This window comes from Copadichromis virginalis, linkage group LG11 (genome assembly GCF_057382275.1).
Source record: "Copadichromis virginalis isolate Kocher_CV1m ecotype Utaka linkage group LG11, C_Virginalis_male_GT1.1, whole genome shotgun sequence".
Lineage (NCBI taxonomy): Eukaryota > Metazoa > Chordata > Actinopteri > Cichliformes > Cichlidae > Copadichromis > Copadichromis virginalis.
In genome coordinates, this window is record NC_140628.1 from 36,011,642 (window position 1) to 36,039,540 (window position 27,899).

Consider the following 27,899-nt stretch of genomic DNA (forward strand, 5'->3'; position numbering starts at 1 on the left):
ACGGGTAATCATTAAATTTGTGTTTCCACATCATCTGGAGAGATTGGATACAAAACGTAAGTGTCTCGACACGTTGAGGAGTTTCAGAATGCCGTGTAGCTCTCTTTCGCTCTGCAAAGCTCATAACAGCTTCAGTATGATAGGATTTCTTGTCCTTATATTTGTCATCATCACACTGAGTTTCAGTAATATATATCATATGTTCCAAACCGAATGTATTTTTGCCTTCATTAGATTATATGTGCTCGCTCTAATATGCTGTAATGAAATGCATGGCAATGCTATTAGCTCGCTAAATTTAAATGACGGACAGGCAGATGGGTTTCATTTCTTCCTGCACCTGATTTCCATACCATTTTCAAAGTAATCAAAAAATTTAAAAGGAAAATCACGGCTCCTGCTGCACGCCGTTAAATCAGCTGTATCCCCAAATAGCAGTGTGGTGGCTCCATGATTAAATGAGTAATCAATTCTTTTCAAACACTGAATGGGTAGGTGATTACTCAGAATGAGATTATTATGTTTTACATGGGGAAATCTGCCTTAGTATATATTTACTATCCATCAGCTGCTAATTTAAAGCTTCATTAGAGAAATAGAGCCTGTGTTCAGCTGTCAGTGGACAGGTAGCACTGTGAGAGAGAGGGGGTTGAAAATGAACTCAGGAGCTGTTTTCTTCTATTTTATTCAAGGATACAACAGGGAATTGTTTTAATTTGCTCCAGTGATCGTTTATCATAAATGTGAGATGATGCAGGGAGAGAAGCTCGACCTGTCCTTCATACTCAATACTGAAACATTCTGAGGACGGAAGACAGTCGAGTTAAAAACCAGTTAATGGCCTGAGATCTTAAAAAGAAAAAAACCTTCTCAGCTTTAATGGATTTTAAGATCTTTCTGCTTTACTTTGCAGTCATGTTTATGAGTTAGGGTCATAAACATGCCTCAAGTCTGCAATTTGTTAAGTGTGAGTGATTCACCAGATAGTCTCATCTGCTCCATCACAAGAAGCACTTTATTTCCAGTTTACATCGACTGCATTTCAAATAAGTCCTTCATTTATTTACCTTGACTTTTGTTTTTGTGGATTTTATCCAGTTAACGTTTTAGCCCTTTTACAAGCTAATAGGTTTTCTTTCTCAATATTCTTTCTTGAAACACAAAGGAACAAATGTACACGTCACAGTAAGCGTGTCAGGAGAGGCTGAGACCAAAATGATCATGAGTGACATTAGTTAGTGTTTTGTGTGTGTGATACAGAGAGAGCAAGCAAGAAAGAATGTGAGCCAAACACACACAGAGAAGCTGCTGATTATTAATTCACATGATGATGGTGTTTACATAAGCAGAAAAAAATTCCACTGAAAATTGCTTTGCCAACCTGTGCAGGATTTTAGTGCCAAGTGCAAAGGGAGGGAACAAAGGGGTGGGAGGTTTAATCAAATAAGGTAATGAAGAGAGAATCGCTGGTATTTTAGTATTTGTTGTCCACTGCTGCTTAATGAAAACCGCTCTCCTTTACTTCATTAAATTCCTGCAGCCATCTGAAGAACACATGTTGATAAGTCTGCAGCCTCTGGCCTGAGAAGTGTCATGCCAAAGTGCAGTAACATTACACATGATGATCTTCCACGTTGTTTACCTTTTTCAGTGATGTGCAAATGATGATGTGCAGGCTGTTACAGAACAGCTACACGCACACGCACACCCCTGTTCTCACATCTATAAATCCTGCTATTTGCACTAAGGAGAAATAAACACTTTATGTATGTCACGACCTTGTTTTACTACACAGTGCACGAATGCTGTTGTGTGCACAGTACAATTTACTTTCTTGTTTTGATTAATTTGTTCCGTTTAGGTTACCCAAATCTGTCTGACCACACGACAAATGTTATTTGTCAAGCTCTGAGGATGGCCTGTTTTAATAATTATTAGGTTCTTGTCTCGCTCATTGCCTGCCTGCCTTGCAACCAGGGCTGACTTTTTTGTGTTTGGGAGCTCAGATAAAAGCAGGAGTCACTGAGGAACAGACCTACATAGAAACCAGAGTAAATTCACTTATTGGGCCCCAACATCATATGAATTGATGATCTGAGAACTTTTATGTCTCAACGGTCAAATAAAAACATTGAGCAACATTTGAATAAGGGTGGGTGTTTTTTTTTTAATGAGAGCTTCACGTATGTAATACGAAAGATACATCAAGCTTGCCTCCTTGAAGCCTTAAAAAAATGAGAGACAAGGAAATCAAGCAGTCCACCTGCTTGTAGGCAATTTTAAATCACCAGTTAACCACATGCATGTCTTTGGACTGTGGGAGGAAGCCAGAGTACCCACAGAGACACAGGGAGAACATGCAAACTCCACACAGACAGGCCCCAGGCAGGATTCAAACCCCGAACCCTGTTGCTGTGAACCGTGACTTTGTCAGTACTCTGCTGTGTTCTGTGCTGCTGTCCTCACCTCCAGCTTTCCACATGATGGAAACCACAATCTTCTTAAAGTGGTCCTGACTGAAGTAAAGGTTGTGAATGATTTATTTGACTGGACAAGGAATCCTTTCTTTAACCTGGTGAAGGCCTTGGTGAGGGGAAAAAACATTTTTGGACATTCATTCACGCATCCACTGATTTATTTTCTTAACAGTGTATCTATCTCAGGGTTCTGGGGGGTTGTTGTCTGGACAGGTTGCCAATATATAACCTAGGAAACAAGCACAAAGACATAACCTGCAAGAAAGGTGTGTGCTGATGTGTGTTCATGTATATCCATATTCCATAAAATCAGTACATGGGAAAAAAAAGGCTAGGAAATGCTGATGAGCCCATTGTTTCCTAGTGTTTATGTCCTAAAGCATAATTAAATAGTCACGCTGTGGAGGTCACTCTTATTTTCCACTTCTGGAGCTATTTTCTCTCCGTTTTTCACAGACAACACAGTGATTCTGTGTTGCCTACTTTTAAGTAAACAGAAGATTGTTTTTCGACCCTGATCTCGTATACAGAATACAGCTTTCACAATTCTAAAGAACAAACCTGATGTTTTATCGTGTTATTACTTCACTACTTTTCCCAGGTTTATGAGGCATACTGAAAATGATTTTTAACTGATAATGTGTCAGTTGGATGCAGAAAATTAAGCATCACCACTGGACTCTATCCAAAAATATGCTGTTCCCAAATCAAGTGCATTTTCATTCTTTAAATCTGTGAGTGGCACTGATTGGGATTTTTTACTCAGCACTGGCTGTTCCAATTCCCCAATAAGTCTATTTGGGTTTGTGCTTTTGGTATTTTATAACAGAGGGTTAAGAAGGATGCTCTCTCTGTTGTTCTGTCTGCACTGCGTGTTGTATGGTCAGCCTGTGTTGCCCATCATCTGTCACTTTCAGAAAACAACACTCCAACATTCACACCCACTCCATGCCATGAATGTCCAGCTGTGATGATGAGTCAGGCTTTGTATTTGTGTTTTGATCTTAGCGTTTTTCTTTGTAACCCGAAGCAACACTATAAATGCATTCATTAAGAGGCTGTCTGAAAATGTGTGATATCCCAGGGTTTAAAAAATTATGGCATCTTCTTTTTCTGTATGAAGGACAAGGCTTTTCAGTCCACCCTGTGTAGCTACTGTTTTCTTCAAAATTCATACTGACAAACCCTGGCGTTGATGTTATTATTATGACAAGTTAACATGTCGGTCTCATGTTGGAATAAACACTGTGGTCTCTTTAGGTGCAACACAACAGTAATAATATTTCCATAAGCAGTTCGGCAGGAGATGAGATTGAATTGCCCTCTCTCAGATTGATGTAAAGCTGCAGCTGTGCTAGCTCTAATAAATGCAGACAAAGACAACTCTACAGTTTGGACTGTTTTTTATTTGACATTGTATCATGCACGTGCACAACAAAAATAATATTGGTGAAAAGATGTGAGTGAACTGGTAGATTTTTTTTTTTTTTAAATATCACGTCAGTGAATAAAAATAATATTCCCATCATAGCAGAAGAAGACAAAAACAGGAAATCTGGAACACCTACTTATTGCTTTTACTCTTTTTTTTTTTGCAAGTTATTGCATATCCACCAAAACCCTTTGCACAGCTTATGAATTAAAACTCAGCTTAATGTTCCTTGTGCTCATGATGACAATTAATTAAGACTTTAATGGCAAAACAAGTTTTAAAAAACTATCAGTAACGCAGCCTCTGAGCTATCAGTGACATTTTAATTCACTGCTCTGGCAACATGAATTGTCACCACTTTAATAGTGTTTTCATCATTATTGTGTTATTAGTTGTATCGGCATTATTTTGTGGAAAAGAGAAATAATTTCCTCTCCGGAGACCTTGCTTAATAATCTCAAGCCTGTTCTTTTTTCCCCCTTCCATATTTTTCTGTAATTTGAATAACAAGCAGCGATAATGCCTGAAAAAATACTATTACGTGGCTTCAGGAAAAAGGAAAGCAATTATAATTTACCAAAATGAAGACCCAAATGCAGACTACTTAACAAAAAGTGAGCTTTAATACAAAGCCTACTGAACTTATAGAAAGTCAGAGAGAACAAACTCCAGAAGGCTGATAAAAAAACAAATGAAATATAATTGGAAATAGTGAGGTGGAAAACAGAATGGCGACTAAAAGCGGAGCACAGAATCTTGAATTCTTTTAGCTAATTATATACACTTAATATTTGTCATTTAAACCCAGATTAGTTTGCTTTATCATATTTATTTTGGTTTCTGACTAGTTGTTACCTGACTCAGATATTTTTGCAACATTGTATTATTTACTGACATACATCATTCTACTTCTTAAAGCTACGTGTTATATTTTTGTTGTGTTTATTTTTTTAAATGCTGTAACAAAAGAATTTCCCAAGTCAGTGATAAGTAAAGTATATCTTACTTTATTTGAAGACTTTCAGTCTAGATTTAAAGCTCATCATAGAACAAAAACAACACTAATAATGAAATAATGATCTTCTTGTGGTCACTGACAGTGGGCTCATCTCTCTGCTTTTCCTCATAGACCTTAATGCAGCATTCGATAGTGCTATTCACAACATTTTCCTACAGAGACTAAATGACGCAGTATTAAAGGAAACACGTTGCACTATTTTGAGTCATATCCATCTGACTAGTTCAAGGGACTCCCCCTTGAATACAGATGTTATTCTTGGAGTTCCACATGGTTCCGTGTTGGGACCAATATTTTTTTTTCCTTCTCTTAGGGATGCATGAAAAAAGACAGTTTTTACATTTCCATTGCTTTGCACATGATACCCAGTTCTATTTATCAGTGACGCCAGATGACAGAGATCAGTTAGTTAAACTACTATCAGGCATGTATTAAAGAGAGAAGGATAAGCAGTACTTCAGTGCTTATACTATTTTGTCCTAAAACCCTCAGAAAGGTGTCCAACCACATGCTTACTCCGGATGGCATTACTTTGGCATTGCACAGCAACACTATGAGGAATCTTAAAGTTATTTTTGACCAGCATATTCTTTTCGGTGGTTACATTAAACAAATAAAGATGCATTCTTTCATCTGTAAAACATTCCTAAATTTAGAAACATTCTTCTTCAGAATGATGTTGAAAAACAATTTCATGTATTTGTTACTTCTTTGGTAGATTATTATAATTCCTTCTTATCTGGCTGTTTTAAACAATCTCTGAAAACACTGCAGCAAAAGTACTAGAACTAGGGGGGCTTAGTTAGTACCAGAGGTCTTTAATATTGAAACCAGAATTTAATTTAAAATCCTTCTTCTCACATACAAAATCCTGACTCATCAGACCCATCATATCTGCAAGAACTGAGAGTATGATATTATCCCAATAGAGCATTTTATTCTTATCCCATCTGGCCTAAGGTAAAAAATTAATTTCATGATAATTCTAAAGGCCAGTAATACAACAGCAGACAGAAGGCAATGAAGAAACCGCCTTGATAAGAAGGAGATTTTGTTACAGCAGCATAATGTTCACAGTTCAGCTGCTGATTTAACAGTCTGCCAGTGAAAATTTAAAACCTGTCAACAAGTTATGGCATTAAATAGAAAGCGCACCTTTAATTAATATTTAAGGATTCGATTTGTGCCACTCATCAGTTATGCTGATTGTTTTTGTAAGCAAAGTGCTAAAGGAGGTAAGAAAGAAACCATTAAAGCACCTTTTCCTAGTACTTAGCTCATTTAAGCAGTTCTTTTTAAGACTGTCATTCAGTTTAGGTCACATCACTCAGTTAAAAACCTTCCACAACAAATTCGACTTGACTGCACCCACTGACAGAAACAGGCAGAGAAAAAGGACATCAGAAACACAAAGCAAGACCCACCTGTGGAACAGGTGAACACCTGTTTTCATCAAACAATAGCTGACTTACTTTGGCTTCAAGTGGTTTTATACAATGCGTCATAAAATACTTCAACTTTACGTTTCAGTACTTTATCAATACTTTCAGTCGATTCCTTATTCACAAAGTTCGCCACAGCGAACCCATTTGAAATTTTTCCCCCAAAGTCCTTTCTGACACAACACGAAAGGGATGTGTGTCTCCTCCCTGGGGTTGTGTTAATCCCTATCAGGAGTAAAGAATCTCTCAAACCAAAAAAAGCAAAACAAAAAAAACAAAAAAACAACCCCAGAACCCCCACCATAAACCTTGAGTTATTTATTGGTGCTGTGACTCTGATTTTTGGCTCCTGGGCTGGTGTGGAGTGATTCAAGAGAATCATTGCCTGCTGGCTCTGTTCTTCCTGGACCTGCTCTTAGTGTTCTTCATGGTGTTGGCTGCAGCACCATTGGGAGTGAAATCAAGAACTGCAGCTGCCCAGGATTTGGTGAGGAAACACATGAAGCAGCTTCTTCCGCTTAGCAAACAAATGAAGAAGCTTCAGGAGTTGTTCTAAGAGTTGGGAAGAAAAAAGGGATTTGTTTTGGATTACTTGTTGGACATCTTGATTGGGACAACTCAACTCTTTATTAAGGCACGCTCAGCATCTGCACAGTTTTGGACAGTTTCTTCACGTATGTCATATATAATGACTGGAAAGAGACTCCCTCATATATATATTAATAATCCTGGGTGTCATTGTTTTTCATTGATCTTGCTTTGCCTGATTAAGACCAGTAATAACAGCCACATTTTGTTCATCATGAGGGCCGAGGTTGACATGAGTTGGTGTCTAAGGAAAAAGTCATTATTTTAGTCTTAAAAAACGGCTTCATAGTTACAAGCTACAATAGTGAAACACAATTTACTGATGTATTAGAATAATTTATTAACATAAACCTATTTTTTATTACAAAAATAAAAGTTTAACTTCAGTAGTTAAAGTTACTGATGACCTGTACATGTAGTACAGTAAATAATACATAAGAATGTCATACAGATATTTTACTTTGGATTAAACATTTATTCACAAATCAGTTTAATCTTTAAAAATTTATGACCCTACCCTACAGCAACAGGAACCATCGAGTTGGATTTAACTTTATTGAGGGAAATCTAATAATAACTCAACAGCAACCAGGTGTTGGCTGCAGGCTGGTACCAGATGAAAATGTGTTTTAAGAATGTGTTTATTTTCATTTGGTTTTGACATAAGTCGCAACACATTTGAGTCACACTATGAATCAGACTTGGGAGCGGCTTCTTGCTGTGAGACATGCCCTTGCTCCCCATCAGACTGAGGCCCGCACACTGGCTGTTATGGGTTAAAACAACGACTGGTGCTTCTTTGTTGTGACTTGGAGTCATTTACTGGGGTCTTAACTCATCCACAGGACTGTGAATGGGTGGGTTTCTGGTTGCATGCACTGTGTAAGAGACTCAGCTCTTTTCAAAATAAGAACTTAAAATCCCCTAAAACAACATCACTACAAACTTTCTGAGTTCCATAGCGTGCACCGTCATGATACTACTGGCTAGAAAGGTTCGTATACACACTGTGCAAATCATAAAGATTTATGGCAGGCTAAAAATGGTGTATAAACTTAATACTACACATAAAAGTGGTAGATGGTTCCATCTCCATTAAAAAAGAAATCTACATATGAAAAAAATACAATGAATAGATTTACTCTCCATTGCATCAGTTTTGGGCTTTGGAGATAATTTTATTTGAATATTACATTAATCATTAATGTGAACTTTCCCCTGAATTTAAAGTTTCATCTGCTCTGAATAACCAAAAACAGCTTTTCTGTTTATGGAAGAAATGGGTCAGTCTTATTTAAATGATATTAAATTAATTGAATTGTGAAGTCAAAACCAACTAATCTTCTTCAGTGAGACAGTGGCCAGTATAAGGATTCTGGTTATTTTCCTTTGAATTTCCCAACTTCTGTACAAATGTTTAATTGAATCAGCTGAACTTTTTAAATGTCCCATACATGACTGAAAAACTGCAGTAGCTGAAATAACAGTTACTTCACAAGATTTATTTAAAATTGCTTTAAATGCATAGACATACAGATAATCAAAGTAGAATTAATATAACACAAAAAGGGAATGAAAAGCACATTTATAGTATCTTTGAGATGTAGGTTATGTTTTTGTCTGTTTTCCTCACAAAGGGGAATTTTAAAACTGTTCTAAAGTTTCTAAAATATTATCAACTGGTTTCTTATTTAGGCTACAAATCTAGTAGCCGCAGAGAGCATTAACATTTATCTTAAATCACATTTCTGGTCACCTGGACCGACATTTTAGACTGCACTAACAAATAAAGGAGATAATTGGGCCTTTAGAGTTTAGACGCACCATTTAAAGTTAAATGGGAATTTTACAGTGGAGTAAAAATGAAACTGGAAATGAAACTAATTTGAGGTCTGAGAATAAACCAAAACTAAATAAAATTAAGATCTTTTATACAAATACAATGCGATGGCTTTTCAGTTAGCTATTGAATTAGCTATTCAAGCTGCCCTTAATAGGGTCAACAAGGGATTTAATAAGAAGAGTACTTTCTAAATATACATATTTAGAAAAGAAAAACGTGTGTAATGTGTAAACACTGGTTAAAGTAGTTGTACTGTGATGTGTCTTTGTGTTTTGACCCTTTACTGCTGTGGTTTTTCCATGAATATGGTTGCACACCTTTCACAGAAAAGTTCTCGTCATAACTTTTCCCATCGTGACTCTGAACCTTATTCAGGCTCTATGTAGACAAAACAATCAGGCAACATGCCAGCCTAATGTCACGGCAAAACAAAGCTTAGAGTTTCCATTTTATTTTGCCAGCACTTTTATTGAGGTTTACTTATGATGCACAAGGGGGCTGAATTGTTCACGGCTGTTGATGGATACACTGGAATTTAAACTGTGACCTTTCGGTTTCCAGCAGCCTCTCTAAATCCTAAAGAAACCCTGCAACGCTGGTTTGTTTGATGTGTTTTCACCCCTCGCAGAGCACCTGAAAGGGAAACAAATGATTTCCATTCTAGTTTTAATCATGCATGTGCCAGACTCGGAGTTCAGGCAATTCTTCCACTTCATTGCTTTAATGAAAGATGAATTATTTCTGTTGTTGCATTAAACACCCATCCATATCAGCTGTGTCTCATGACAAACGGTAACTTATGTCTTTGATACCTGGAGGGTGATGAATGCGGGCTAAAATGAATGGTTTCTTGCCAGAACAAGATGCACACGCTCTTTGAAAAAGTGAGGCTTCATCCAAAAGTGGTTCCTAGGATGAAGGGGGAATGTTCGAAGCACTCCAGCAATTTCCTTTGCCAACAAAATTACTGAACTATGAGTTCTTGGCAACTTTATGCACCTAGTGTAATGACACCTCTTTACTTGTCTCATCCTATTAACTTGTCACATACTCTAGTGCACTTTCTCATGTTATTCGCCAAAGTTCACAGTCTGCACACTATATTGCGGACCATTTTAGGTAATATACTGAATGCCCAAAAGGCATGTTACAAGAACTTTGTTATGTGATCCCGAGTTCTTGTTTTCCTTTCATTTAAAAATAATCCAAACCGCTGCACACTAATTACTGAAAAGGACAGAAAGAAACAATATGCTAATCCAGAGATACTACCTGGAAAGGGCTTTCTATCCCAGCAGTCTTTGGTAAATATCCCCACCGCGGTGCATAAATAAAACTGCTTACCGGTGTCTTCTGGGGATGCATGCTTGGCGTATTTATTTATTCCAATTGGATCCGTCCTAAAACCTTCATTCCTGCCACAGGCAAAGTGCGCAGAGGTAAACAAGGGCAGCTCAAAGTCATTGCATATGTCCCCCTTCTGTGCGACTTGATGAATCTGTTGTGAAGGTGAATCTTGGTGGCGTTACGTGCTCAGACTTTAAAACAAATGGCCACTGCATAAATTAAACTTCATGGGTCACAAAAATTTCTTAATCACTGACATCAAGTTATTATTGTTGTAAAATATATAGTGTAGATATGTAGATGCATGGATTTAGATATAAATAGCTGATCTAAACGCCCAGGTTTCCTCCCCATTGTGACTCTAGTGAAAATGGATGTCCCGAGGACGATCATATCAGGCACACAGGTGTGGGTGAGCACAGAAGCCCCACCCACCTGCTGTTCAAACCTTCTGTTTGTAAGTCCAGCAAATCAAATGAAAGATGGCTCCAAGGGAGAGAAGAGGAACTAAAACATCTTGTTTCAGTCCTGTCTTCCTCCCCTCACCCCCAGCCGCTCATGGCAGATGGCTGCCCTTCCCTGAGCTTGTTTCTTCCTGCTAATCTGACGTTTTTCTTTCCCCCTGTCACCAAGTGTTTGCTCACAGGGGCTTGTTTGATTGGTGGGGATTTCTCTGTATTGTTGTAAGGTCTTTACATTACTATATAAAGCACTTTGAGGTGACCACTGTTGGGATTTAGTGCTTTATAAACAAATTGAACTGAAATGAAATTGAATTCAGAGAGAGGGTGAATTAAAGGGCTGCAGCAAGGCTCCGTTTAGGATAAATAAAAACATTTTGATCTGTGACTCATGCAAAGTTGTTCTAGTAGATTCCACAAATACAAATCTGGAAATAATCATAACAGGTCCCATTTGGAGAAAGTAGCCTCATATTTAGACTTAATGATCATTTCATGCAAACTTTTATGGCTATAGCTGAAGTAGCCAGAAAAATTCAACTTTAGCAGCTATCCAGGAGGTGCAACAGCAACTATATTGTTGATATAATGAGCTGATTTAGCAAAATTCCTCTTATAGGTAAAATATTTGACATCCAGGCCTTATAAACTAGTCATTGGCTGTGGAACAACAAATTAATATTTGATCCAAAAATGCTCCCTTTACTAGTACATGTGGAGGAAAGGTAGTAGCTATTCAGTCAGTCATAAACCACATGAATAACTTTGAACGCCAGTGGTACCTCGGTGTATTAAACATTTAGCTTTAATACTTATTTTCTAAAATTGGCTGCAAGGGATATTGAGCCTGCTAATTATGTTTAGTCTGTGTTCTTTTAGTTTTCATATTTTAATAATTCATCCAGACTTTGTAGCCACTTTCCCACAGCCTGTTATTTGTTCTTCTCACAGAGCCAGGCCCTGGCCCACTACAAGGGCACCAAACATGCCAAGAAGCTAAAAGCCCTGGACGCCCCGAAGAGTAAGCTCAAAGGCTCAGTGGTCACCAAGGAAACCGCCAACCAGGAGATGGCCAAGGGCATCAACACCTCACAGGTCCCCAACAACACTGAGAGGAAAGGTTTGTATTTTCCTGCCTATTCCTAACGCAAGACCTTTGTTGCTGTTCTTTATGTAGATGGAGCCCTTCTGTTGGGAATCATCATTAAACCTCCAAGCCTTCCTATTTGGCATTTTTGATTTGCTGCACTCAACTTGTAATCACTTTAGGACCTGGATAGACTCACTGTTGATTATATCAGCCCTGTGTTGCCTGGGTTGGCAATGGGAGGGATGAGGTAGGGCCTAAGTGTGCTTTATGTGTTATCTAGTGCTGACAGGCAACAACACTTTGTGACAAAACATGTAATGCCTGCTCATTTGCATGAGATGATTCCATTGGTGCAACGTGCTGGGCAACTGGAAATCATTACATGGTAATCTGGCAAAAAAAAAGAAAACATCAAGCTCAGGCACTTTGTTACGTGCACACCAGTATTCCTGCTGTTTACCTTGCAATATATTAACCAAAGCTGAAATGACTTGCACCATAACTTTCCACTGCTGTAATATCCTCTCTGATACATTACAAACAGATGTGAGATGTTTGGGCACTTCTAATGGATGAATCTAGACTGTAATTTCTGGATTACACCTCACTTCCTGGTACAAAGCACCCTGTTGCTTTTTTTGCATCTTCTTCTTCTGGCTTTCTACTTTGCATCTGCCCTTATTCCATTTTTAATTTTAATTTTCTGGTTCACATTATTGTGTGCTGACTCTGTGTATCTTAATATTCATCATGTTGCAGCCAGGTGGCTTTCTAAATCCAGTCATCTTGGCCAGGTGTTTAGAGTCTGGGTCTCTGTGGTATTCGTCTGCTTAAAACATGTTTAAAGATAAACACAAACTAACTGCAACTTTCAGCGCCTGACAGGAACCAGATGTACAATATATTAAATGGTTTTATCTTCTGTGTCCCATATTGGCCCTGTGGAGGATAACGTATTTGGCACCTGAAAGCACTGCCGAGGAGCCCTGCCCTCTCTGTCTTCTGAAGCGTAATATTCCTTAAGCTGCCTATTATTATGTCATAAAATTGGCCCAATGAAAGTCTTCCCCTTCAACTGTAACACTAGAAGTTTTTTAGAGTAATTAGAAACACATTGAGCTATTCTGCTCTGGGATTAATTTCAACCTTAAACCATGTCTTCTTCCAACGTTCCAAAGTATTTAAATTAGGAGCACATTTCTGGAGTGCATTTTGCATTGTGACCTATACATATGTAGAACCTTATACAGCCCTGACGCCTGAAGTTTAAAGCACCCATGTGACATGTTTTGTGGTTTTCCCAAACAGAGTTAGCCTCATCACTGCCTCACACATCTGCATTCTAACTTGCAGTTACTTTGAGATACCCTCAAAAAAGAAGCTTCCTCACTGCCCATCATTTTTAGTTACTTGACAGAGTCTGTGGGTTCTCATGGTATTCTAAGGAGCTTGGAGGGACAGTGACTGAACTTCTATTTATACCAGGTTTTTATGCCTGGGATTCTCCACCATTTGGTTGTAGAACTGAAGCTTCTCAGATGAGAGATGAAGAGTCCAGTTCAGCTTTTTTCCAAGAGCCTTAGATGATTTGACAGAGCGATTTCCTCAACTTTACGTCTCAGCCACAACCCAACACTAATTTGAATCCCTTTCCCACACGTCAGAGGTGAGTTAAAGTTGTAATTTTTAGGGCCAACCACAAATTGTGGAACCTTTTAGCTTTTTTGTTATTATTCGTTGATGTTACATGTTAAAAACAAGAAGAAGAACATTTGATTTAAATTTTGCTTCTCAACCAGGTCACATGAAATTTAAGTTGATACTTTTTTAAACAACATAAACACAAAGAAATACAGATTTGAAGGCCACAATAAGTAATTTCAGAAATAGTATTGAATGAAATCTCTGTAAAATCTATAATGTAAGGATGAATGCAGGATTCTCTTCTTTATCTGGGTCTGATTTGAGTTCAAACTGGAATAAACTCAAGGATTTTGTCAGCCACGTGCTCTACAACCACATTTGTAGACCTTGTAGAAGCTAACTAACACCTAATTTTGTTGGTGCACTCATGGAGAGCAGAGGGAGATCAAAAGGGCACAACAGCTAAAACTGAGCATTTCAGGAAAAGATTACAAATTTAAAAAAAAAAAAAAAAAAAAGAGATGCAGCAATGTTTTTCCTCACATTGAAACATGCACATATTATAGTAGACTCACAAAAAATGAACCTGTTATTAAGCCACATACGGGCATTTTAAAGAATACTTGAGGTGAAACGTTATATAGCAATGTTTGAAAACTGTGTCAATTCTCAGGAGGAATATCCTGTGAATCTGTTTAGGGTTTGGCCCCATGATAGTCTGCGTAAGCTCCAACCCCCTCGTGGCTTTTGAATTGGATAGGTGGTTAAGAAAATGGATGAGTGGAATATCCAGGGTCCTCAAATAAGCCGGATAACAATTTTCTTCTGTATCCCCTAAAACAGTATCATAAAAGAGCATTAACAAACAGGCAGTTTAATCTTATATATTTCACATGGTGCACATCATGTGTTAGTCTTTAAGTTATATTAAGAGCTTCACACCTGGCTGCAGTCTGTCTCGTACCCCGCAGAGTTACTTAGCTACTATACAAATGTCAAACCATTAACAGAAGCAATTTGCACTCGAGCTTCCCTGAAGCCAACCCACACTGCAGTTTATCGACATTTACCGTAAGAGAGGGGATGTGATGTGATGTAATGCTAAGTCAAGCTATGACTTTGGAGGTCACACATCTGAAGGGACAGTAGTTATTAAATCTTAAATGCATTTCAGAAATTATGGCTAAATTTATAATACTTATATTATGCGCTAAGTAACTTTACTTTGAGCTAAAAATCTAAGTTTCTCGTGTATTTATGTCACAAAAGAGTCGACGCACTCTGACCAACATAGGAAACATGTTATATCTAATATTCCTAAATATTTAATGCACTGAATGTGTTTTTCCCCCCGGCTGCTGCTGAGAATTACATTTTAATTAAATAGTTATTCACTGTTTACTCTTTTCATGTGAACTGTGGGAAGTTCATATTTAGTGGGAGCTTTGAGCATTCAGGACTCAGCAATTAAGCAACTGGATTTGTAAGAAATCAGGTTTTACAGAAGAGTTTTTGTGATTAATAATAATAATGGATTGGAAGTGCTTTACAATGCCACTATTCATTCGCTCTCATATTCACACACTGGTGGAGGCAGCTACAGTTGTAGCCACAGCTGCCCTGGGGCAGATTGACAGAAGCGAGGCTGCCATATCGCGCCATCGGCGCCTCTGGCCAACACCAGTAGGCGGTAGGTGAAGTGTCTTGCCCAAGGACACAACGACCAGGACAGAGAGCCCGGGGATCGATCCAGTTACTGATGCGCTTCCCAACCCCCTGAGCCACGGTCAGGGGGTTACCCTGAAGTTACTTAAGAATACACAATAGCAGATATATATGTTTGAAAATAACGTTTACAAAGTTAAGTTGTGAAGCATCTCCCGTCATCTTTTGCTTCCATCGAATTTTTAAATGTCATCTTGAACGAATCCCACATTAGATAATGAATTCGTCAACATGTAATTTTGACAAACATTTCGACTTAATTGCTTGTTATTTTTGTCTCCACTTTTATTTCATAACACAATTTTTCCTCTTGAGCATTTCTGTCAGTCATTCAGGACAAACATGGCAGCGGCGGTTATGCGAGTTATCTGAGTAAAGCAGCAGACAGAAGCACTAAAGCCCCGTTGATGAAATGTCACAATGAAACGTGTCTTCTGAAATGTAATGGTCACTGAGGAAGAATTAAACTGTAAAATAAACAATCTGGAATTTTAAAATAGACACAGCTGGAATCAACATGAAACAATGGACTGAAATAAAACGAGGTTGTCTTTAAACACTGATTAGTTATGTTGTTCTTTTAATTCGACAATAAGATTTAATAGACTGTATCAGTAGACAACTTGTGATTATGGAGCCGTCTTTGGCTCGTGTGATTGTGGAAAAGTTATTATTTATTTATTTTTTGTATTATACACTAGCATCCAAAAGTTTAGACATGCTAGACTGCTGTGCAGTGAGTCCAATCTCTTGACTTTATTTATCATCTCTGTACATGACGCCTCATGTTTATCCAGCTGTAAAAACGTGTAACCTAAATTTTACCAATTGTTTTCATATTTTGTCAATTAAAATGTCCATAGCTACCCACGTTCTATTAGTTTTGATATACCTCAACACTGGTGGATCACATGGATGTATACAAATAAATGGCTGGTCCTGAGTCCCTCTAGCTGTGGATTCCTAATCCACAAAAAGAAAATCCAGGGAGGAAAAACAGAGACTTTAACAGTGTGTTTGGACAGAGTTGTGTGCTAATGCTGCTGACTTACTCTCACGCTTGAACCACAATGAGAAATTAGCAAACAACAGAAAAAAGTAATGTGGTGAGATGTTTCCAGAACAAGCAGAATATTGTTTTTACAGACCTAAAGGTCGATTGCGATGTGCAGCTGAGGAAAACAGAAGAGCTTTACCTTCAACATTAGTAGTTCAGTAGTAAATATCGCATTGCAGAGTAGTCTCATGTGGTTAATGATCTTAATTATTTACACCTATTAGTGATGTTGATAGGCTAATTCATACTTAATAGGCTGTATCACCTTCATTATAAGGCCCAAATAAATTTTGTGGCTCCGACATTTTTTTGGTCAAATTGGCTCCAAAAAACAAACAAAAAAGACTTTTTTTTATTGTAAAGTTGCTTTTTGAAGTAAGAGCAGTTTGATCATTTGTAATATTTATCACGTATGCTTGTTGAAGACCACCTTAGCCACAATAGCCTGTTTCCTTGCTGTGCGTTTGTGTCCATCATTGTCTAACATCATCAAAGTCAGTGTGTTTTTTTTCTGTGAAGTAGAAAATGACCCTGTAGAAAGTCATTTAGAAGTGGCACATCTGTGATTCATTCTTTCTTGAAAATGAAAAGATGACTTCTAATTTACCTCCTCAATCCCAGTGCAGAGCCCTGCTACACAGCATATCAAACCAATATAACTCAATCTGACTGAAATATTTCCAAAGCTACAGTAACTATGAAAGTTAGCTATGCAGTGACGGTGATTGAATATTTTTCTATAAAATCATACAGCCTTTAGTGGAAAAAGCTGATAGATGTGAAGACATTCAGACCTTAAAGGAATACTTCCTCCTGAAAAGCCATCTGGATTGCTTTGATGTCAGTTTTGCAGATATCTCTGTAATGGTCGCCTTCTCTTGAATAAGATTAAACTAAATATCATTTATGTTGCTGTGCTAAAAGTTGCAACAGTAATAAAACCAAACAAAAAGAAAAAAAATAATTTGAAAAGCTGATACAGTTAAGCCACAAAGTTTGCAGATTTCTGAGGTCTTAATCTCTGCAATGAGCCGTTTTCCCCCACCGACCCCAGAGTGAGAACTGCAGTACTATGCAAAAGAAAGTGTGCATGAACAGTCTCATGTTCCCGACACTGAGACACGATGAAAGCATCGATGATGGCTCGCTGACGTGAGTTGTCCTACTAATGTTCGCCAGCTGTACACTTTTTTTGCGCTAGCTGAAAAGAAGTGTGCAGCTGGTAGTCATCAGAAAGTTCTTCAAACTTATATATGTTGTGCTTTGAACATCACAAGGCAAACATCCTTCAGTTGCATTATATTTAAGGGAAGAAAGGGATCTCTAAAAACTGGCCAACCGACACTGAAACAATTTAAAGCGCGAAATAGCGCTGCACGCCAGAGGGAAAAGCACGTTTTCTTGAGATAATAAAAAATAAAAAGGCCAAACAACAAAGGTAGGGCTCAGACATTGACCTCCTCCCACTGCACCTGAACTGAGATACTCATCTGTAATGGATTCTACACAGCTCTGACATTAAACTTACACTCAAGCCTGGGGAAAATTGTAAACACATTATACACAGACAGAGACCTCTGGGACCTTAAACAACAAGCTGTCATAACCACACAGACAAATGGCTATTAATCATTTCAATGCCCTTAAAAAAAGAGAGGGGAGAAAAAAAACAACAACTATATTTCTATACAGCATCTCACGATCATATCTACAGCTTGTGGGGGTGGTGGTTTGTCACAAGTGGCATGGGGTAATGAATATTAATGTACTCAGATGTCAAAAGAATTAATTGTCGAGGCGGGTAAATGCTGCATTATCTGTAAGGCTGAAGTATTTGATGGTATATCAGGGTCACAAAGCTGGCGCTAATGAAATGCCGAGATCGCAGAAGAGTAATGGCCGTGGTGAGAGTCGGTGGAAAAAGGGAGGCAGAGCTCGGTGCACGTTTGCAGAGTGGGCTTTCAATTAGATTGTTTTGCTCTGTTAACTACAAGTGGAAAAATATATGATTTCCATTATAATTTCAGTACAACAGATCCATGGTGGAAACAATGTAATCTGATTGCTCATTTGTGTTTGGTAGAAATACATCTGATTGCAAGTGTTCTGTAATGAGAGCTCTGCAGTTGGGTGAATATTTGATTAATGCCGAGAGTTTTTTACTGTTTTGTTTTGTTTGCGAATACAATATGAAACTTTTGAAGCTGGTTAAACTTGTCGACTTATACACCGGGTTATTTTTTACAGCACCTGTTCTTCATGTTCCTGCCTGTCGACCACAAACTTTAAATAGCAGGAAAATGAGGAGTCAGAGCTGAAAATCTTCACCCTGCAAGAATTTTCCAAAAAAGGTCCATTTTCAGTTTTCTCCCTCCTTGATATTTCTCTCCTCTGCCCCTATTTCTCGGGATTCCTCTGACCCAGAAATTGATCTCACTGCTCATCTCAAAGGATATCTCAAATCCAAAAATGCATCTCAAGGAGAGAGGAGGCGTGCTGAAGGAGCTATGAGCGTGGATGCATAAAAGACATCACGCACAGCTGGAATATACAAATAATAGTGGGAGGAGGACTCCACGAACAACCTCTGCATTTGTATTCATAAGCTGTTTTTGCCATTAACATCATTTACTGCAAAAATCACACTTTCCTCCTTTCACCTTTGGTGCGCGTGTGGGTGGGTGTTAAAACAAAAATCTGTGATATCCGTCACATTCTGCCATGTTGTGGATTTAATTAAAAATAAGCTGCAGTAGGCTTAACAATACAACAGGTAATGCAGCTGTGGTCCACATCACATTTAATTGACACTGATTTAAACTGACGACACTGCAATAAACTCCTCTGCTTCTCAGGTGGGCGGGACCAAAAGTGTCAGTGTTTCTGATTGGCCAACATGGTAAGGGACTTCATCCCTGCCTGCTGGTTTTGTGTGAAGTTCAGTTGTGTCATGTGAATTAAGATTTTAGCAGTAAGTAAAAGTAACTAACCCCTTCTACATACAGATGAGGACAAAATAATTAGCCTCCCTATGAAATTTAAATATTTTTTTTTGTTGTTTTTTTACAGAGCAAGTGATTTTTAACACAACATTTCTAAAAACACTAGTCTTCTTTAAAAACATAAATTATATCTGTGTGCACACAATGACAGAATTAGAAAAGAAAAACAAAACGCAACATAATCAGTATTATTAACTTTTTTTTTACTGATCGACACAGCAAACCACAGCTGTGATTTAATTGTATATAAACTTCAGGAAGGGTTTGAGCTGTCACTTGAAATAAATCAGTTTAAAAATAGGAAAAAAATGTTAATGCTTACAAAGCAGGAGACACAAAGTTATCACAGCGTTTCCAGTTGTTAAGAAGTAAGAAGTATCGTCAATAAATTCAAAGAGCCACGCTGTACAGAACAAACCTGGCAGAGGAAGGATGTGAAAAATTTCAAAGATTCTGGAAAGAAAACTAGTGAGAGATGTGTCTAAAGACCCCAGAACAACTGCCAAGACACTAGTGAATGACACAGCCAAGGCAGGGATTGTCATCTTAAAAAAGGAGAATAAGTAGAACCCTGGACCAAGGAAAACTGCACATTTGCAGAAGAGACACCTTCAAGCTATACTAAAGTTTGCTAAGAACAACCTGGAGAAAGGTTATGCAAAATGCATAATGATTATGCATAATGTAAGCCGGTCTTTGGGTGGACAAAACAAGAGCTCTTTGGCCACAGAGACACTGCCAATGTTTGGAGAAAGAAGGGAGAGAAATACAACCCAGAGAACACTTTCGCCTCAGGGAAGCACGGTGGGGGGAATATTACCCTGCAGGGAGGCTTCAGTGCCTCTGTAACACGGTAATCTCATGACGGTGGACAAAATCCTAAAGAAAGACGGAAGTAAATATTCTGAAAGAAAACCTCAAGCAGTCAGTGACCCAAACTGGCTTTGGGTTGTTGTTCTGGTGTCCAACACAACAGCGACCCAAAACATTGTTGACTGACCTGCACAAAGTCCTGACTTTAATCCTTATGAAAGTCTTTGAGTTGAACCGAGGACAAAGAACCATGATATGAAACCATCCGATGTGGAGGAGCTCAGAGATTTGCCAAAGAAGAATGGGCCAGGATTGTTCCGGAGACGTGTGTGAGACGACTGCAGGCTGTTATCCAGCAAAGAAAATAATTCTGTCATCAATCTGTACGCACTAAACCCTGAGAGCATCGGGTTCCTTCATCCTTCAGCATGTAAGAAAATATTCTTTTTAAACACAGTGCAGTAATTCAACTGCTAATTTCAAATTAGGTCAGGTTAACCAATGTTTAGATCTTTCTAAAAACTCTAAATATTACACTGAATTACTGTGAAATTGCAAAAGCATGTTTGTATATTTAGTGACTATAATTCATTGGTTTAGCTAAATGTATTTGCAGTTTAGGGATAACATTTTCCAGGCTTTTTGAAAGCCTCTCTAATAACCAGAGCAAGCAAACACCACTTAAAAAAATACATTTCAAAGAACATCAGCCTATCGTTTACGGGTCTGCTTCAAAGTGTGTACTTACATTTATAGCATCTTTACATCATAATGTTACTGTACCTGCGTGCTCTATGAGAAGAATGTGCAACTGGACACTGTAAGATAGCAGATTAGCCAGATGACTCAGCTGCTGCCTGCAAGTGTGTTTGTGCGCGTCTTTACACCAGCACCAGAGAGAGCAGTGGTAAAGCGAGAAAGGCAACGTGGGAGAGAGAGAGAGAGAGAAATGCCCATAGCACAGCCCGCCATCTCTCAGTTCCAGTCCAGTGCCTGAGGAAATGTACCCTGATATTAGCTATTAAAGAGCAGATTGTCAGGGGAGCCATGCCAGCACTGACAGCAGCTGTACAATGGGGCAGGCTGCAGGGAGGCAGGAGGCTAGCTCCACCACCCTTCCACCCCACCCTGCTCTAGCCTTTGTGTATCCATGTACACGCGCAAGCTCGAAAAAAGCCTCTAACAGACGTCAGAGGCAGCAGCATACCTGATGAGCGTGTGACCAGATTGGCTCCATACCTGCGCAGCGCTGCAAATGTTCTCATTTGTGAGGTTTCTGCACGCCAACGTGTAACCACAGGAACATTCCAATAGAAATTAGATACGGATCATTTGCTTTAGAATGAAACTGGAAAGAGATGAATTCAAATCAATAACGCCTGCTGTGTTTAAGTGTCTGAGATAATCCAGCTTTTTTCCCCTTCGACAAAAACAACAACAAGAAAAGATGACTGCAAGCACTGACGCACACTTATTTGTAAATGCAAATTTGTCATCTTATCAGTCTTCTGTGCTGGAAATATTCAGCCTTGCTCACTTACTCACTTTGAATACTGACAAGAGGGGAGGAAAAAAATCATGGATGTCAAATGAAATTTGACAGAACTCAAGGGCCATGAGGGATTTATGTCCTTTAAATTGTGACAGCATATAATAAGGCCCAATCATTTTAATTAAAGAGCTTAATCCAGCTTCATTGAGGAAGGTAATCAGATCTCTGGGGAGTCTTGTGACTGCCCGAAAGCTTAAACAGGGCGGAAAGTTTTCCGAGCCACGTTTCTCCTCTATCGCCACAGGAAATGTCAGGGGAGTCGGGAGAGGTTGGGGTACAAACAGAGGAAAGAAAAGAGGCTGTGTCCTGTCTCGAAGGGTCACGGCTTCTTTCCCCATCTGCCTTTCGCTCAATTCTCTTTATCATTGTTGCCTTCACCACTCTCAGCCTCTCAGATTCTCCCTCTTTAATTGTGTCCTTTACTCGATTGCTCCCTTTTAATGTTATCTCTTTCCTCTCACCTTCACACGCCCCTCTATCTACCCCCGTCTGTCATTCGTCCTCCTTCTTTCGCACACTTTGTCTCCCATTGTTTTGGTCTCACAGGTTGCTTACTTTTCTCATTTCACTTTTTATTTCACTTATTTTTCTCTCGCTCCAACTCAATCTTTCTGTGTCTTCAGCCCTTTTGTTTCTTCTCCCCTTCTTTTACCTGGCCCTCAATATTTATCTCTCTCTTTCTCTCCCACATACCCTGCCCGGCTCGCCCTTACCAACTTTAGATTGATCACAGTCATTACCTCCATTAATGAGATGGGATTGAGTTCTTAACTGGGCCTTGCACAGCCAGTTAGGTCACACTGACTGGGGATATGGATTACAAGAGGCTTCCCGGAGAGCAGGGCGTCCTAGGCCAGCCAAAGTACACTTTAATCACCTGGTCCTCGAACAGCAAATGGCTCTTTAATGACACCGTGGTAGATGAGTTCACCCCAACACAAGGGCAAATACATGCATGACTTAACATGGGATGGGCTCACCAACCAGCTTCTATAGGAAGCAGATGAAGAAGAACCTCACAGATTTCCTTTGCATTTTTATCAAACGTTAATGGTTAAATATATCCACGAGCTATAATTCACACAGCTAAGTAAAATTTAATGTATCGATGGATTTGATTAAGTAGGCTTAGCATAAAGACTGGAAGCAGGTGGAAACTTCTATCATCTGTGCAAATTAAAAAATATGCCAACAACATCTTTGAAGCTCACTAGAAATGAGCCAACCCAAAGCTTTCAATCCTAAATGAGATATTATGTTTCCCCAGGTATGGCCACTCGAGTATATTGGTGTATGTTTTAGCAGTGTTTTCATTTTCTATGGAGAAAATAACATTGTATGTGATTTATGTACTTGAAAACACATCGCTCTTATTTTGAAAGCTCAGTTGCTGCTAAGTAGATAGCGCTGGCCAATAATATCTTGTGTTACTCTACCAATTGTTGTGGTAGCATTAACCTGGGGCTGCACTCCAGAGCCGCTGTTCCTAAATGAAGCTTGCATGTAGTAAAGTGTAGTCTCTCTAAGTGGAGGTCCATACCAGCCAGAACCTGCACCAGGTGGAAAACCACTGACTGAGCTACACATTGCTGCAGAGCAGAACCAGGACTATAACAATTCACAATGCTGGAAGTGAAGTTCATCTGCAGGATTAAACACTCACTTGAGAAGCAAGCAATACTGACCTTTCACACAAAGCACTTGGCAAGTAAAATATTTGCTGAGGAGAAGCTTGTGAAGAGAAACACAAACAAAATACATCTGTGGAAATCGCTGAACATCAGCATCCTCACCTCATGAGGAAGTTTTGGCTTTACTTTTTCTCCTACATCTGAACAACACCCTAGTGGTTCTTTAATGTGGTCTTTACTGATGTTAGCAAGCTGACACTCACCATTCACTACCTCATAATACTGGAACTCTATAAAGGAGCGCTTTATCTCGTGGAAGCTAATTATTTCCCTCTGCTTGAAGCCGCTGTTTTAAACTATACCAAACAGATCTGTCTCTTTGCCAACTTCACAAAGAGAACTGGTTGATGTCTCTCTGAGGTATCAAAACACAAGGATGTTGCCAAAATGTTGAAGTTTTGTTCAACAAAAGCACCCTGCAAAGCTGTTCATTAGCCTGTCAGTTTTCTGACTGATACAGACATTTATTCTCCTACGATGATGTTACTTCTGATACACGAAGGACAGAAAATCCCCAGTATAGACCCGAGTATCTCAGATTCTGGTGGTGCATCTAGTTCAGCTCTCTAATTGTGAGAACCCCTGCCAAAATCAGTTAAATGATAACTCACAGGCATAGAATTGCTGGCTCGCAAGAATACTAAAACCTTTACGTGAACTTGTTTTGAAACTGCACTCAGACTGCTCACCACGCCACTGAAAATCTGCCCAGAGAAGCAGGTGTGATGACAGACTTTTGGTAGCTGGTGAACACAGCGAGGCTGCCCGAGTTAATCGCTGTGATTTCAGGTTGTTTTGACGCTTGGCATACCCAAGCGGACTGGGAGAAAGTGGTGGGTAATTGCAGGGGGCAAAGAGGTCGCTTTTCTGCTCTGCTTGTGGCATAAACATTACTTATCTGGACTGGGAGGGTCAGCCATATCATAAATAGTTAACTAATTAATTATTGTTCTTGTAGTAATGGCTTGATGGGATGCGATGTAAAGCCACATTCATGCTGAAAATTGCTGTTAAACCAGTTGAAGTTCCTCGTGTTTAATTTAGCAGCAGATGCCCTTACTCACACTACTCCAAAGGGATTGTTTTGTCTCCTCCCAAGATCGACTTTTTCTTCTTTGACAAATTAATTACTTCTTTGGGTATGGTGGTGTTTTGACTGTGCTGTGATTGACAGGACTGGGTAGATTTTCTCGCCCTTGTATAAAGTCTGCTTCACTGAAAATAGGATATACACACAGCTAATTGGTGAAGTTATTTCCCCCTATCAAGTTGAGTTTAAATTTTTAAGTAAATGTTTAAGTCATGTTTATAACTGCAGAACCTGGAAATTATAGTCTTTTAATACCAGATGTTCTTCCTTAAATCACTCTGCAGGCATCCAAAGCATCTACTGACATAACAGAAGAGTTTAGATATCCTCACGTGCACACTGTGCCATGCTCAAAAATGTGAAGTTAGTATAGTCGGCAAGCAATAGACTCTAACCAGGGTATCTATTGAGATCTGAGAGGACAGATCAGATAAAAGAACTGCAGCAACACAAAAGTGATTAAACTGCTGAAAATCAGCAGCTTAAGTCAGTATCACTTTATAATAGCTATAATTAATCAATGGCACTTTTATCATTTAAACTTTATTCATGAAAAAATTGTATATTAATTTATAAGTATTGGTTGTATAAGACTCTTATCTGATGTCTAAAGATCTTAAATATGTTTAAAATACGATGTACACATGTTTAACAAACATGTGGGGACAGCACGGTGGTTAGCATTGCTGCTAACGATGAAAGAAGGTTGTGGGTTTGAATCCACCTTTTGGCTGTGGCCTCTCGTTGTGAAGTTTGCATATTCTTCCCATGCATGTGTGGGTTCTCTCTGGGCTTCCTCCAACAGTTAGTGGGGTCGGATTATAAATTACCTGTAGGTGTGAATGGTTGTCTGTCTCCATGTGCTGGCCCTACGATAGTCTGGTAACCTATCCTGAGTGTGCCCCATGGTAACTAGGATAGGCTCCACTGGAACTGGATAAATGGAGGAGAATGGATAGATGGATAACTGTTCAACAAATATTTGAAGGGTAATAACAAAGTTGGAACAGGACGATCTTCATGTGTTTTAATGTTTTGTTATTTTGATACAAAGGCATCTGCTGTGATGCTAACATCTCTGATGAAGTCTCACAAGTGTCAGCTTTCTTTTTGTAGATATAGAAAATCGATATGTAATCATAAATGATCAGAATTATAATATTTCTGGCTGTCTGAGGCTAAATTTCTCCAATTCAAATCGAATCGTGGATTATATCGAATCGGGACCTTGTGAATCGGAATCAAATCGATTCTAGAAATCAGTGACGACACCCAGCCCTATGTGCCAGTGATACAAACCACATGATTGTGCACCTGGAAACTGATTCATGTTGAGTTTAACTTTCACTCGTTGCTTTCTTTCCGTTTACTAACTGGTTGGCTGGTTTTTAACTACTCATATGATGTCGTGATAATGGTCTCAGAATTCCGTGACACAGAACTTTGACTAAACACTCGACTAACAGTATTATTTGATGCCCATGCAGTGAGAACAGGCTCGAATGTAATTCTTATTCTTTCTTAACAGCTCTGATCAAAGACATACTACAAAATGAAATTCATAAAATAATTTGATTATACAAAATTAAATAGAAATAAAAAAAGTAAAATTCTTATAATTTAATTGTTAATGCTGTGATGGATTGGGTGTACCAATGATAGCAGCTCAACCCGTCACCCATCCTCCTGCAACCCTGAATTGGATTAGAGGTTCACAGAAATTAATGGATAGATATTTGTTAACAGCAAAAGCTGCTAGCGATGCGCATCTAAATGATGTTCTGCGTGGCTTTTTGGAAAACACTGTTTTAAAAATGAGTGACTGCTTTGAATTTTGCGGGGTGTTATTTATACGCGAAGGAGTCTGAAGAGTGTGAGATTGATAAGCAGATTGGTTCTGAGTTGTCAGCGGCTCGGTTAGACTGCCGGGGTAAAGAATAAATCCAGTCTCAGGCAAAGCTTTTAGTTTCAGTGTCAATCTGTCAGTCACGAGCTGATCAAAACCAAAGAATGAGATCAAAGGTCTGAGCAGCTGTAATGAGTTTCAAACAGTGTACGGCTTCAGAGCAGACGCCCGAGAAAAAATAGCTTCAATGTGTTCTCATCTCACGGCGTCAAATACCGCCCCGGCATGTGACTGAAGATTGCCCTGTCATTTGTTGGTTCTCTTTAGGCGCTGAAAGCTGCTTGGCTGTGTGTGGTTCAGGTTGAAATGTGATCTTTTATGACATTAAATCTGCTCAGTGGAAAAATAACATGTTTACCCACGGTGCACTGTTGTGCAGGAACAATGCTAAGAAGACGCAAGCAGCTTTTACAGAATGGCAGGATTTGGCACCATGGAAACAAGAACGCGCCAATAGTTTTCGTAGGATACTGAAATGGCGTGGAAGTTGAACACCAGCAGAAAATGGCTGACTGGGATGCTACACTAAGCATTTTTCCTTGTAAAATAGGAAAGATGATTTCTAAAGCTCTGAATCCAGAAGTATAAAATTAACTTTCCTACTTTTTTTTTTTCCTTTCTTCAGCAAGATCAACAACAATCATATAAATTCTAAAATCCCCTATTTTGCTCTAAATCCCCTCATTTTGTTCATTTTTCTGTAAAATTAGGAGGAAATGCAACACAGCATTGTAAAATTAGAGGCTTTTCTCTGCACAGTGTTCAGTTGGTGTGCAAAAACCCTGTTAGTAAGGTAATGCTGTCAGGTGCTTCAGGATTGAGCGGATTCTCAGATGCTTTCCTGCAAAAGTGTTCCAGGCATGTTCAAGGAGAAGAAGAAAAGCCTTCAGGCAGCAAACACCCCAAGGACTACACATCCCAGCAAGAGCTGAGAGATGTGGCTCAGGGGAAGGAAATATTGGCCACTTTGCTTTGCTGGCTGCCACTTTGGACAACTGTGAAAATGTGGAGAAAAGTGGTTGGATGAAGCATTTATTTAAAAAAAAAAAATCACAATTTTAAAAATAGATGTTCCTTGTGGCTGTGGAGAAGTAGATTCATGGAGTGGTCTGTGGTTTTGTTGGTGGTTCAGAGAAGACAGACATGCTGCATGAATACAGTCAATGCCAGGAAAATTAGTGCGGTTTCCAATCAATACTTTAATGGACAAAAGTGTACTGTCTAAAATTTACAGTTAGAAACCATTCAGCACTCACTAATTATACGCAGTATTCACCTGATGCAATCATTTTAGATGTAAAGCATATAAAGCTCTGTTGCTGGAGGTCTGCTGCTTTCAACTCTGATATATTTTGTAACCTTTGGCTTGAGCGATCTCAGTCACAATGTACGTTCGGAGAGTTTTGTGGCGCCAACTGGCGACATCTCCACTGGGATAAATAAGAACCATATATAATGGCCCACAAAAATAGCATGACATAATTCACTATTGATTTGCTCTCCTGGCTGGCTGATCTTCATTTTGTGACACTGGAGTGCGGGGAACTGTGAGGCATTGGCATCGATCAGACGGAGCCGCCAAGGCAAAATTTCATTTTCGCAGATGTGGCAGCAGTCTTCTGTATTCCATACTGTGACACGTGATGTTGTTTTAGGAGTCAAATATATTGATCTGCTGCTGTGTTTGTTCCTAAAAATATCAGACATGTCTTTCAGCAGCC

The 27,899-nt window shown here is 39.0% G+C and overlaps 1 protein-coding gene across 2 annotated transcripts in view; it reads left to right on the forward strand.

The window, feature by feature from the left end:
• znf385d (zinc finger protein 385D) overlaps positions 1–27,899 on the forward strand; it is a 102,756-nt gene that overhangs the window by 55,152 nt on the left and 19,705 nt on the right. For both annotated transcript variants that reach the window (XM_085472215.1, XM_085472216.1), the window contains exon 4: positions 11,560–11,728. In XM_085472215.1, the coding sequence (XP_085328341.1) occupies positions 11,560–11,728 (169 nt within the window). The remainder of the gene's footprint in view (positions 1–11,559; positions 11,729–27,899) is intronic.